The following is a 14,706-nucleotide window of genomic DNA, read 5'->3' on the forward strand; positions in this document are numbered from 1 at the left end:
GCATGAGGTCCCAAGTTCGATCCCCGGCAGCACATGTGCCAATGTGATGTCTGGTTCTTTCTCTCTCCTCCTATCTTTCTCATAAATAAATAAAATCTTTAAGAAAAAAATTTTTAAAAAAAAGACTTTCATGCCTGAGGCTCTAAAGTCCCAGGTTCAGTCCCCAACTCCAACATAAACCAGAGCTAAGAAGTGCTCTGGACTTTGTGTCTATCTCTCTCTCATTAAAATAGAACACTGAAGAAAAAACTAGAAGAGCTAAGGGGAAATGTAGAACATCTATGTAACAAACAGTAACAAAACAAAAAAATCAGAAAAAAAAAGTATTTTCTCTTAGGCCGATCTCCCTTATAAATGTAGATGCAAAAACTCGAAATAGATTACCAAGACAAATCCACCATGTTTTCATAGTACTTATACATCATAAACAGGCAATATAATATTGATGTGTAAGAGTATATGTGTGTGTGCATATAATGTATGTTGGCATATAAGTGCCCATTTATCATGACCTAATAGACTAAGTGCCAGGATATTTCAATATCTGAAAATCAATTTATGTAGTTCACCAAAATAAATAAAGAAAAAAAATAGATCTAATAGATGCCAAGATCCCTCAGTCTTTCTTGAGAAAAATTCTTAGAAAACAAGAGAAGCTTCTTAATATGCAAAAAGGTGTCCAAGTCCATAATAAATATCACCAGACTTTCACATCCATACTACATTTCCTTTGTAGTCAAGAAAAAGACAAGGCTCTCCAGTTACACTCTCTCTATTAAAAATTACATTAGCAAGTTGTGGTTTGCTTGTTTGGTTTTAAAGAGAGTCATTAGGAATTAGGAATGTCTGAGAAAATGTTCCAGCCAAAGAAATCTAAGGTAATGTGAAAAATGAATGTAATACAATATGCTAGGCCGGATAATAGCTGAAAATTTCTCTAGTCTAGACAACACCAAAGACATAAAGATTCAAGAAGCCCAGAGGGTCCCAAACAGAATTAACCCAGACCTAAAGACACCAAGACATGTCATACTTAGATTGGAAAGGAATAAGGATAAAGAAAGGATCCTCAAGGCTGCCAGAGAAAAACAAAGAGTCACCTACAAAGGAAAACCCATAAGATTAGCAGCAGACTTCTCCATACAAACACTACAGGCCAGAAGAGAATGGCAAGATATCTATCGAGTCCTCAATGAGAAAGGCTTTCAGCCAAGAATACTATATCCTGCTAGATTGTCATTCAGACTAGATGGAAGCATCAAAACCTTCTCAGACAAGCAACAGTTGAAGGAAGCAACCATCACCAAGCCTGCCTTGAAAGAAGTTCTAAAAGGTTTCCTATAAACAACCAGACCACCACAAATAGAACACATATCAAAACACTCTAAAACTCTACAAGAATGGCGTTCAAATATCTTCAATCTTTGATATCAATAAATGTGAATGGCCTGAATTCACCTATTAAAAGACACAGAGTAGGAAGATGGATCAGAAAACACAACCCAACAATATGTTGTCTACAGGAAACTCACCTAACGCAACAAGACAAACACAGACTTAAAGTGAAAGGATGGAAAACTATCATTCAAGCCAATGGCCCACAAAAAAGGACAGGAACAGCTATTCTCATATCTGACATGATAGACTACCCTATGATCCTGCAATTCCTCTCCTGGGGATATATCCTAAGGAATACAACATATCTATCCAAAAAAAAATCTGTGTACACATATGTTCTTGGCAGCACAATTTGTAATAGTCAAAACCTGGAAGCAACCCAGGTGTCCAACAACAGATGAGTGGCTGAGCAAGTTGTGGTATATATACACAATGGAATACTACTCAGCTGTAAAAAATGGTGACTTCACCGTTTTCAGCCAATCTTGGATGGACCTTGAAAAAATCATGTTGAGTGAAATAAGTCAGAAACAGAAGGATGAATACGGGATGATCTCACTCTCAGGCCGAAGTTGAAAAACAAGATTAGAAAAGAAAACACAAGTCGAACCTGAAATGGAATTGGAGTATTACACCAAAGTAAAAGACTCTGGTGTGGGTGGGTGGGTGGGTGGGGAGAATACAGGTCCATGAAAAATGATGAATTAAATAGTGGGGGTTGTATTGTTGAATGGGAATCTGGGGAATGTTATGCATGTAAAAAAAAAAAAAAAAAGAAGTAGAAGTAGAAACGCAAAGCAGAAATTGACTGAGTTTGGAGTATGGCACCAAAGTAAGAAAGCAGAAGTACACTAGAGTTTGCAGTGAGTACCTCCCTAATACTTCCTCTCCACTTTTCCAAGCTTTGGGACCAGGATTGCTCAACAATTTGTTTGGCTTTGTATGTTAACTCTCTTTTCAGTCACCAGGTTCCAGGTGTCATCAGGATGCCGGCCAGACTTCCCTGGATTGAAGACCCCACCAATATGTCCTGGAGCTCAGCTTCCCCAGAGACCCACCCTACTAGGGAAAGAGAGAGGCAGACTGGGAGTATGGACCGACCAGTCAACGCCCATGTTCAGCGGTGAAGCAATTACAGAAGCCAGACCTTCTACCTTCTGCAACCCACAATGATCCTGGGTCCATGCTCCCAGAGGGATAGAGAATGGGAAAGCTATCGGGGGAGGGGGTGGGATATGGAGATTGGGCGGTGGGGAAAAAAAAATAATAAAGTAATAAAAGATAGGCTTGAACATTAAAACAAAAAAAAAAAAAAGAACTGGGCTCAAACCCCGGTCCTTACTGCAGGGGCAAGGCTTCAGAAGGGGTCTCTCTCTATCCCTTACTATCTTCTCCTTCCCTCTCAATTCTTCTCTGTCTCTATCTACTTTTTTTAAAAATATTTATTCCCTTGTGTTTCTCTTATTGTTTTTTTATTGTTGTAGTTATTATTGTTGTTGGATAGAATAGAGAGAAATGGAGAGAGGAGGGGAAGACAGAGAGGGCTAGAGAAAGACAAAAGAAAAGAAAAAAAAAAAAAATATGCTAGGCCGGGTCTTGAAAAGTGGCACAAGGAAAAAAAAAGACTAAAGAAATCTGGGGGGGGGGGGTGTCAATAACATACCAATTATGACCAATGAGCTATGAATAAAATGTTAAATACAATTTAGTAAGGTTAAATAGCAAAGTTAACCCAACTGCCAAATGATTTGGTTATAGCTATAACTATGTACTGCTTTCTTAAACCCTCAGACAGCAGGAACCTTTCCCTTTCTCTATAAAGCCCATATTTTTCCCAATCCTGAAACCTCTAGGGTGAAGCTCCCTTTACTGCATGCTTCTCCCAACTCATACCAACTGATACTGTACCTGCTGATCCCAACCTAATCATTGCAACCAGTACCACCTCAGCATGTTTCACTTTGGACTGCATCAGAGATGTCAGGCATGGAATGTGAACCCACCAGCTTCACGATGCCACCAGGTTCCAGATGCTACCATGATGCCAACCGGACTTCCAGGGCAAACAACCTCACCAATGTGTCCTAGAGCCCCGCTTGCCCAGAACTCTGCCCCACTAGGGAAAGAGAGAGAGGCTGGGAGTATGGATCAACCTATCAATGCCCATGTTCAGCAGGGAAGCAATTACAGAAGCCAGACCTTCCACCTTCTGCATCCCATAACGTCCCTGGGTCCATACTCTCAGAGGGTTAAAGAACAGGAAAGCTATCAAAGGGAGGAGATGGGATACAGAGTTCTGATGGTGGGAATTGCATGGAATTGTATCCCTCTTATCCTATGGTCTTGTCAGTGTTTCCATTTTATAAATATTATATATATACATACTGTATATGTATTGTTTTTTTAATTACTTCTTTTTATAGGGTGGGGCAGAGCACAGCTCTCCTTGGATATGTGTTGAACAGGGATTGAACCTGGAGCCTCTCACACACCAAGTCCTGCACCCTACGCACTGAACCACCTCCACAGATGCCAATTTAACTTTTTTTATTTTAACAGTTTTGAATATTTTAATAGAAAATGATATGTCTCAAACTTTACATATGAGTAATTTTACTGCTTTTAAATTGAAGATCACATTATATTTTGAGGATAAGTAGAAGTTATAATTTCCAAAAAGTGGAGAAAACTAACTGAAAAATTATTTCATAAACTTACTATATTCCCAATTTTATTTCAAATACCCCAAATAAAACACAGATATTACAGTACTGTAAGAATGAGTAGAGGATAAGAATTGGTCAAGTATTCAAAGCAGACATAATAGTTCAAATGGTAAAAAGATATTCAAATATATACAATGTATTTCTTTGGTTTCACTATGTTTTCATTTTATTTTTGGAATTTATAATCACAGTATTCTGGACAAAAAGGCAGTTATATCTTTGAGACAATGGGCTATCGTGTTTGTTTATTCCTTGCAGACTGGAGGAAAGACCATTTCAGAGCTGGTAAGTCAATGATGGTCCAGGTGGGACTCTGCACATTAAGGGCGGGTCTCTGGGAGAGATAATTAGAGGTAAATTGGATCTACCCAGAACCAGAAAGGACTTCAAAGTATGAGGATCATTTTGCCTTTGCCTAGGGCTACTGAGGCCCTTCTCAGGAGTATGGTCCACTTATCTCTGCAGCCAGTGTGACTCTGGATGCAGCCACAGCCCATCCTGCCCTCTCCTTGTCTGAAGATGGAAGACAAGAAATACAGCAAGATCTGCCTAGTTCGCCAATTTAACTTTATCAATGTCCTGTACATTGAAAATATGAACTGTTTCTAAACCTTTCTGAAAACTAACTACAGTGGTTGTCTTTGGGAGGGTGTGGACACAGAACTCTGGGTGTGGTGTGGAACTCTACACTGTCATCTTACAATCTTGTCACCCACTATAAATCGCAAATACAAAAATTTTTAAATCAAACTTAGATTAAAAAAAAAATGGAAGTCAAGTAGTAGCACTGCGGGTTAAGCGCACATGGCGTGAAGAGCAAGGACCGGCATAAGGATCCCAGTTCGAGACCCCGGCTCCCCACCTGCAGGGGGGTCGCTTCACAGGCGGTGAAGCAGGTCTGCAGGTGTCTATCTTTCTTTCCCCCTCTCTGTCTTCCCCTCCTCTCTCCATTTCTCTCTGCCCTATCTAACAACAACAATATCAATAGCAACAATAATAACTACAACAATAAAAAAAACAAGGGCAACAAAAGAGAAAATAAATGAAAAAAAATTATATATATGGGAGGCTATGGGCTAGAGGCAGGGAATAATGGCAGGGAAGCTTGCTGTTTTGATGGCTAATGTTCCTACAAATCCAACATTTGGTCTCAAAAAATACAAGTGTACATGGCCCAGGAGGTGGGTCAGCAGGCACGGCACACGTCTCGTCATGGGTTCAGCCCCAGGGACACATGGTGTACACAGATTGCACCCAGGGAACCATCACTGCCAGAACAGTGCTCCACTGTCTCTTTACATCTCTCTCAAAAATATGTAGACTAAAAGTTGGACTGGGAAGTCACTCAGTGGTACTGCACCAACACAAGGCCATGGATTCATGTGTGTGCATGTGTGTGTGTACGTACGTGTGTATAATGCATGAGGGCTGAGGAGACAGCATAATGGTTATGCAAAAAGACTTCCATGCATGCCTGAGGCTCTGAGGTCCCAGGTTCAACCCCTAACATTACCATAAGCCAAAGCTGAGCACTACTCTGGTAAAAATAATAATAATAATAATAATAATAAAGCAGGCATTAGAAATGGGAAGAGATTTTAAAAACTACTATTCAAACACACAAAAGCTAGCTACAAAGAGAGATCAAAGGGTGTCTCTAAATTAGAACTAAAACAATTATGGCATAGGATCAAAGCAAAAAAACGAGCAGCAAAATATGTCTTCTAATAGCAATGACTTATAAGAAGTGTATTTTTAAATATACTATTCGCAACAATTAGAAATAAATCTAAGATGTGTAAAACTTGCACAAAGAAAATAGATTGGGGGGGCGGGTGGTGGCGTCCCTGGTTGAGCGCACGTTACAATGTGCAAGGACCTGGATTCGAACCCTTGGTCCCCACCTGCAGGGGGAAAGCTTTGCAAGTGGTAAAGCAGAGCTGCAGGTGTCTCTCTGTCTCTCCCTCTCTTTCTCCCCCTTGCCTCTTGATTTCTGGCTGCCTATATCCAATGGATAAATAAAGATAATTTTTTTTAAAGATATATTTTTCCCTGTACAGCACATCATACTTTCTAATATTTAACTATAACTACTATTACTGTCTTTTTTTTTTTTAAGATAGAACAGAGAGAAATAGAGGGGAGTAGAAATAGGGAGAAAGATAAGACACCTGTAGACCTGTTTTACTGCTTGTGAAGCAACCCCACTTCAAGTGGAAAGCCAGGGGCTCGAACCTGGATCCTTGCACAGGTCCTTGTGTATTATATTATGTGTGCTTAACCCAGTGCACCACCACTAGACAGCCCTGTCTGTCTCCTGAGCCATAAGATCAGGACTTTTCATCTCCGGCAAAGACTAAGTATTCACAACATAGCTGGTTTATGGTGCTCAATAAATTAGTGAACAAATGACTAAAAGAATGTTATCAATAAACAACAAAATACAAATTTAAAAAATTAATGCTCTAAACTCATTAGACTAGCTCACCCGGACAGAGGATTATAAAGACACGATGGTATATTATTTGACAATGAGAAATGATGTACTGATAAATGCTACAACCTGGCAGAAACTTTGAAAATAGCATGCTTAATGAAAGAAGATAGTTCCCAAGGACCACATACAGTATAATCTCATTTAGGTTCAAGATAAGCCTATATATGGAGACAAAGTAAATGAGTGATTGCCTAAAGCTGAGATTGAAGCAATAGGGTTAACAGCACATAGTTTCTTTCTTTTTTCTCTCCTATCTTTCTTTCCTTTCTCTTTTAGTTAATGATTGAATAATAATTAACAAGATTGTAAGATAACAGGTACAATTCCACACAGTTCCCACCACCAGAGTTCCGTATCCCATCCCCTCCACTGGAACTTCCTTATTCTTTATCCCTCTGGGAGTATGGACCAAAATTCTTTATGGGGTGCAGAAGTTGGGAGGTCTGGCTTCTGTTATTGCTTCTGCACTGGGCATGGGCATTGACAGGTCAATCCATGCTCCCAGCCTGTTTCTATCTTTCCATAGTTGGATAGGGTTCTGAAGAGGTGAGACTTGAGAACACATTGGTGAGGTTCTTTATGAGGTGATGAAAAATGTCAAAGTTAGCCATGGTTAGTGGGGGTGGCTGCAAGGTTCATGTGGTGTGGGGATATAGGAACCTTGGTGGTGGGAAAATTACTACAAACTATAATGTGTTTTATAAAAAATTTTCTCCATTTCTATTGATTGCAGAGAAATCAGTTCCTACCTCATTGTCAGTTCCCAAGGCATTAATTTGCTCCAATTTGTAAGTCCAATATCTAGCTTCTTCTTCTGGAATATCTGCCACACAAAATAAATAAATAAGTTCATATATATGTGCATGTGTTTATCTCCAAGCCACATTATCAGACTTAATCAATTGCCACTAATACTTTAAACAATCAAATGTCGAATAACATATGTGTGAGTCCCCAGCTCTACCAAAATAGGGAGAGAGAAAGAAAGAACATTTTACGTAGTATAGCTAAGAACAGTTTATGGGTTTAAAAGTAATGTACACTATGTCATTTTACAGAAAAAGCTGCGTACGAGAAAAAAACTGAAAGACATGTCAATATATGCAAAAAATAAGTATCTTTAATTGGTGAGATTGTAAGATTTTTATCTCCTTTCTGCACACCTGTATTTCTTGAATTTCTGACATAAGAAAAAAATTAAGTTACCATTTTTAAAAGATGGCATATAGTTTAAGTGAGATATAATTGACATAATATTTAGTTCCAGATCTCAACATGATTCAATGTGGTAATCCTCACAATAAGCTAGTTAACATCTATAACCACATATAATTACAAATTTTTTTCTTCTTTGTGAAGATTGGTTGACTGACTGACTGACTGACTGACTGACTGACTGACTGACTGATTTGGAGGAGGACAGAGAGGAGAGATCGTCACTCTGGCACATGTAGTATTGGGAATCTCTATCCACTGCACCACCTCTTAAGCCCACAAACTTTTCCTTATTATGAAAACGTAAGATCTATTCTCCCAGAAATTTTCAAATAGGGTGAGGTAGTTAACATAATGGTTATGCAAACACATTCTCACACCTGAGGCTCCTTGGTAAACTACATGTTAATTGAAGGATTGCTCAATCTATAATCTAGACAAGCATTCAAATTGGCAAGATAGATCTTAAAGTGTGGCATGACCTAATGTTTAAGATAATGTGTTTAATCAGTGTATGTAATAGTACATATAGTTTATAGATTATGATCCAAATTATGTCAAAATGAATTTTTTGTGTCAGCAAGATAGCTCACCCTGGGAGGTGCCTGCTTTGCCATGTATGTGACCCAGATTCAAATCCAGCCCTCACTGCACAGCTTTAGGGCTGGACTATCTTTCCTTCTTTCCTTCTGTCTCTGATTCTGTCTTGCTGTCTGAAAAAATCCGACCTGGAGCAGTGGTGGAGGTGGTGCAGTGGTTAAAACAATGGACTCTGGGGAATGAGGTCCTGAGCTCAAGATCTGGCGTTGTATGAGCCAGAATGGTATTCTTCCTTTTTCTCTCATTCTCTTGCTTTCTCATCAATAAATAAATAGTTTTTTGATATTTATTTTCCCTTTGGTTGCCCTTGTTTTATTGTTGTAGTTATTATTGTTGTTATTGATGTTGTCACTGTTAGATAGGACAGAGAGAAATGGAGAGCAGAGGGAAAGACAGAGAGAGGGAAAAAAGACACCGACAAACCTGCTTCACCTCCTGTGAATCGACGGCCCTGCAAGTAGGAAGCCGGGGGCCAAGAACCGGGGACCTTAGGCCAGTCCTTTCACTGTGCCACCTGCGCTTAACCAGCTGTGCTACCGCCCGATTCCCAATAAGTAGTTTGAAGCTGACCTGAAGCAGTAAAGCCCCTATGATGGTAATAATAATAATAACAATAATAATAGGCATTTTCTTCAATATAAGAATAGTTCTTTTTTTTTTTTTTTTTTAACCAGAGCACAACTCTGGTGGTGCATGGGATGGAACCTAGGACTTTGGAGCCTAAGGTATGAGAGCAAAATAATAAATGTTAAAGTATTTTCAAAAGAATATAATTGAGGGGTCGGGCAGTAGCACAGTGGGTTAAGCGCACGTGGCACAAAGCGTGAGGACCGGCATAAGGTTCCAAGTTGGAGCCCCCGGCTCCCCACCTGCAGGGGAGTTGCTTCACAAACGGTGAAGCAGGTCTGCAGGTGTCTGTCTTTCTCTTCCCCTCTGTCTTTCCCTCCTCTCTCCATATCTCTCTGTCCTAACAACGACAACGTCAGTAACAACAATAATAACTACAATGACAACAAAAGGGAAAAATAAATAAATAAAATAAAAAATAAATTAAAAAGAATATATCCTTGGGGCAAGGCAGTTAGCTCAATGTGTTAGAACACACAATATTTGCATACCTGAGGCCCCTGAGGTCACAAGCTCAACCCCCAGCAACACCAGATGCCAGAGTTGGAAAAGGCTCTTGCCTTTATCTCTCACTCATTAAAAAAAAAGAAAAGGGGAGGGTCAGGCGGTGGTAGCACAGCAGGTTAAGTGCACATGGCACAAAGTGCAAGGACCTGCATAAGGATCCTGGTTCGAACCCCTGACTCCCCACCTGCAGGGGGGTTGCTTCACGGGCTGTGAAACAGGTCTATAGGTGTCTATCTTTCTCTCTTCTTCTGTCTTCCCTTCCTCTCTCCATTTCTCTCTGTCCTATTCAACATGACAACATCAATAACAGAAATAATAACCACAACAACAATAAAACATCAAGGGCAACAAAAGGGGGGGACACAGCCTCTAGGAGCAGTGAATTTGTGGCACCGAGCCCCAGCAATAACCCTGGAGGGAAAAAAAAGGGGGGAATTATTTATTTAGTTAAGAATAGTGGCCTCTCCCGGTTCGAGCCCCCCGGCTCCCCATCTGCAGGGGATTTGGTTCATAAACGGTGTAGCAGGTCTGCAGGTCTTTCTCTCCTCCTCTCTAGATTTCTCTCTGTCCTATCCAACAACAATGACAATAATAACAAAATAATAACAATGATAAACAACTAGGGCAACAAAAGGGAAAAAATAGCCTCCGGGAGCAGATAACCCTGGAGGCAAAAAAAAAAAAAATAGTGGGCTCAGGAGATAATACACTAAGTAGGGAAAATGACTTAAAAGCATGAAGTCAAGTTCAATTCCTAATATCCATCATGCCAGGTTGATGCTCTGGTTCTCTCTGTCTCTCTCTCCTCCACTCTCTCCCCCCTCCAATCTTGTGCTAATAAATAAAATATTTTTTAGAAAGAATAATGATTCACTGATGGTCTCTAGGAAGCAGAAAGTTCATAAATTACTGAATAGTCACAGAGGAATAAGTAGCCTGAAAAGAGTGCTTTAGTGTATATTCTTTAAGTGACTGGAGTCTGCCCTGCAACATCTCAAAGTATGGTTTCATCAGGAATAGAGTGAAAGAGGAAAATGTTCTCAAAACAAATGACTGAGAGGACAAACGGTACCTTAGTAAAATAATTAACAATTTCAATACACACACACACACACACACACACACATATATATCAAAAAGTATTAGGTTAAAAAAAAAACTAATCGGGAGTCGGGCGGTAGCACAGCGGGTTAAGCACACGTGGCGCAAAGCGCAAAAACCAGCGTAAGGATCCTGGTTCAAGCCCCGGCTCCTCACCTGCAGGGGAGTTGCTTCACAGACGCTGAAGCAGGTCTGCAGGTGTCTATCTTTCTCTTCCCCTCCTCTCTCCATTTCTCTCTGTCCTTAGCCAACAACGACTACATCAACAACAATAACTACAACAATAAAAACAACAAGGGCAACAAAAAGGAAATAAATAAATATTTTTAAAAAAAAACTAATCAAACAGACTCACCAAAAGGCAATTCAAATCTTGTGTCAAGCAAAATTTTATGTGGAGTTGGGTTTTTAGTTCCACAGATCTCATCATCTTTCATTAGCGTCTCAGCCTCCAGCGTGGACCACTCTCCAGGTCCTTCCTAGAAAACAGAGATCTAAGATTAAAATTCCCTCTTGCGTGACTCCCCTCTTGGCTCAAGGGTGAGGGCCTGGTGTTTTTTCTCTTAAATTCTTTGTCGGAGAGCTCCTGAGGGCCACTCACATCCTGACTCATTCTCATCACTTTGCACGTAGCTTCTATCCTCCCTCTCTGATGGGAGAATATTTTGCACTGTATTCATCTCTCTATAGGCCCACTGGAGACAGTTGTTTCCAGAATATCGAATTCAGAAACCAAATATCTCCACAGATCAAGAGTAAATCGCAGCAATTACTGGGTCTGGAAGACGGCTTAGCAGGAATAAAGCGTAAGCCTTAGCATATGTGAGTTCAGCCCCAGTAGGACATGGGAGCACCACTGATAACACCAAGGGAACTCCATGGATTCTGGAGCTGTGCTTTGGTGTCTTTCTCCATCTCTCCCTCAAAATTATAGAGAATAAAAATCAGGCCAGGGAGGTGACTCAGTAGCACTGTGCATATGTGAGGTCTAGGGTCCATTCCCTGATGTCATTTTTTTTTAAAGCACAGTTTTTAACAATTATGCCCTTAATGATAAGTTATTACTGCTTCTAGTCAGTAAAGAACTGTTAATATTATTAGTTAAGTAGATCCGAAAGAGGGCCACAATGGCCATGAGCTACCCATCTCCATGAGGGGACAGAGACTTGATAGAACTAAAAGAAGTTTAGAGAACAGAGGAACACCTTCATCATTTCTGTTCCCAGAGAAAACAGAGCCCATGTTAAAGCCAAACAGGGATGTAACAGATTCTGTCCACTTCAAAGTGAGCGTCTTTGGAGAAATGATTATGAGTTATGCTAAGCTAATCTGGGAAAGTGGAGTAGGAGTTCAGTCTTGAATAAAATCATGTATAGAAATGGCTTAAATAGAAACTTCCAAGTCTAGTAGCTACAAGTGAAAGGAGGACTGAAAGAAACAGGGCAGAGGACTGGGGAGCTGGCATAATCGTTATGCAAAGACTTCCATGCCTGAGGCACCAAAGGTCTCAGATTCAATCCCCAGGATCAACTACCATAAGCAGAGCTGAGCAGTGCACTGGCTTAAAAAATAATAGGGAGTCGGGTGGTAGCACAACAGGTTAAGCACAGGTGGCGCAAAGCGCAAGGACCTGCATAAGGATCCTGGTTCAAGGCCCCAGCTCCCCACCTGCAGGGGGGTCATTTCACAGGCGGTGAAGCAGGTCTTCAGGTATCTTTCTCTCCCCGTCTTCCCCTCCTCTCCATTTCTCTCTGTCCTATCCAACAACAATGACATCAATAACAACAATAATAACTATAAAAACAATGAAAAAATGAGGGCAACAAAAGGGAAAATAAATATTTCAAAAAATTTAAATAATAATAATGATAGAAAGAGAGAAGGAGCAGGAAGGAGATGGAAGAGGAGGAGGGGGAAGAAGGAGGGGGAGAAAAGCAGAGAACAGAATTAAGTCAGCTAACTGTGGGAGTTTGATGAAACTCCACTTGAACACACATATTTGCATATGTGATATATATATCAATCACATGGACACACAGAAAGAGTAGTCAGAAAAGGTTCCCTGCCTATAAGTCAAGAGCACCTCTGATTTAGTCACAGGGAAGATCAGAGCTAAGCAAAACCACCCAAACCTCCAGGAGAAAGTAGGATTGGGGGGGGAGGTAGCATAATAGTTATGCAGAGAGACTCTCATGCCTGATGCTCCAAAGTCCCAAGTTCAATCCCCAGCACCACCATAAACTAGAACTGAGCAGGGCTCTAGAGAAAAAAAAAAAAAAAAAAAAGAGTAGGAATTGCTTGGTTGCACGCCCTCTAACCAGAAAGGAAGCAAAGCAGTCTGACATGCGTGGATGAATATTAGGACAAGGAGAAGCAAAGGTTAGAGCAATACCTCCCAAGGGGCAATATACTGACTGACCTCGTCCGACTGACGAATAGTCTTCAGTGCAATCCACACGGTCCCCACCATGGTGTCCCAGATGAGTCCTTTGTTCCATACCTCCACACTTAGACCCAGGTCGAGGCGACTAATCTCACTAAAGGAAAAGAACATAGCCCTTTAAAGGAAGTCAACTAGTGGAAAAGAAACAGCTACAACTCCTTTTTTCTTTGTTTTTATCTAAATCTGGAATCCATTCTCACCAGGATTTTGTCAGAGAAACATCAAATGTCCCAGAATGCTACATACACCCGCTCTTTAGATTCCTAAGAAACCTAAACAGGGTATCCATACAAAAGTGTCCTTGCGAGCCCCCGGCTCCCCACTTGCAAGGGAGTCGCTTCACAGGCAGTGAAGCACGTCTGCAGGTGTCTATCTTTCTCTCCCCCTGTCTTCCCCTATTTCTCTCTGTCCTATCCAACAACGATGACATCAACAACAATAACTACAACAACAATAAAAAAAGGGCAACAAAAGGGAAAATAATAAATATAAAAAGATTAAAAAAGAAAAGTGTCCTTGTTGGTCAGTGCACTTCCTTTTAAGCTGTGAACATAATCAGTGTTTCACAAAGAGAGGAAGAGGAAGAAAAAAAAAAAGAAGAAAAAGGTCAAGCAATGAGGGCACTGTTGCCAGGCCTGCCTAACTACAATCTCTCCCCTTAGACGGCAGTTTGTTAGTACTAACACTGCCCCAATTCATACCTATGGACTGTACAGAGAAAAAGGAAAGTCTTCTTTACAAAATGTATGAAAAGGAGAAGTGAAGGGCTCACCAAGAACACCTACATTTGAGGGGAACATGGGATCAGAGGCTGGTGAGAGGCACTAGAGAATGCTGCATTTATGCCTGTTCAGATACCCAGCATCTGGAGAACTCATTAGTCGCAGGGAGTTCAAGTCTACATTATCTCCTCTAAACACAATGACTACCACATTACGATGGTACACGATTATTTCCCAGTCACAGAAACTAGAAAAAGTATTGAGGAGACATCATTCCAAAAGGAGGCAGAGAACTAACAACTACGCAAAGGCAGTGACATACAGGGTAACCTTCAGTCTAGAAAGACCAGCTCAAATGTAACTATGACCTTAAGATGGAACAAGTAAGTAAATGCTTCTGTTAATGGGAGCAGTTCTCCAGAAAGTTCTAATTAAAATAAATAGGATATTTCAGGGGAAAGGAGAAAAAATAAAATAAAAAAGATGAGGTCAGATGAATTCCAAAAGGAAAAACAGAGAAATATTCTCAAGAAAACAAAAGCTTGACTTCCCTGCTGTACTACTAAGATTTTCTACTAGTACTAAATTTCTGATTGAGGAGTTTGATATGTGGTATTATAAGCCAAAGGTATCAAGAGTTGAAAACAAGTGAAGCAAAAAACTTGCCCCTTTACATAAATACAATAGAACAGAAAATGTACTGAAGAGTTCGTTTGTTCATTGAATCACTGTCTCCCAGTGTGGTGTATATTCTTAATACTCTGGAAAAGAAATAAAATATAAGACCAAGTTTCTCTCTCTAAAAGCTTCTAGACTGTTTGGAGAGCTTTTCAGAGGCACAGAGTAAGTGGCTAAACCCAGCCACAAGTC

General features: G+C 40.4%; 1 protein-coding gene across 6 annotated transcripts in view; it reads right to left on the minus strand.

Annotated features, from left to right (window-relative positions):
* The window catches only part of UNC13B (unc-13 homolog B), a 224,666-nt gene that overhangs the window by 154,102 nt on the left and 55,858 nt on the right, over nt 1-14,706 (minus strand). For all 6 annotated transcript variants that reach the window (XM_060199237.1, XM_007522825.3, XM_016188041.2 and 3 more), the window contains exons 4-6: nt 13,091-13,208; nt 11,027-11,150; nt 7,371-7,444 (exon numbers count right to left, since the gene is read on the minus strand). In XM_060199237.1, the coding sequence (XP_060055220.1) occupies nt 7,371-7,444; nt 11,027-11,150; nt 13,091-13,208 (316 nt within the window). The remainder of the gene's footprint in view (nt 1-7,370; nt 7,445-11,026; nt 11,151-13,090; nt 13,209-14,706) is intronic.

The sequence above is a fragment of the Erinaceus europaeus genome, chromosome 10 (genome assembly GCF_950295315.1).
Source record: "Erinaceus europaeus chromosome 10, mEriEur2.1, whole genome shotgun sequence".
NCBI lineage: Eukaryota > Metazoa > Chordata > Mammalia > Eulipotyphla > Erinaceidae > Erinaceus > Erinaceus europaeus.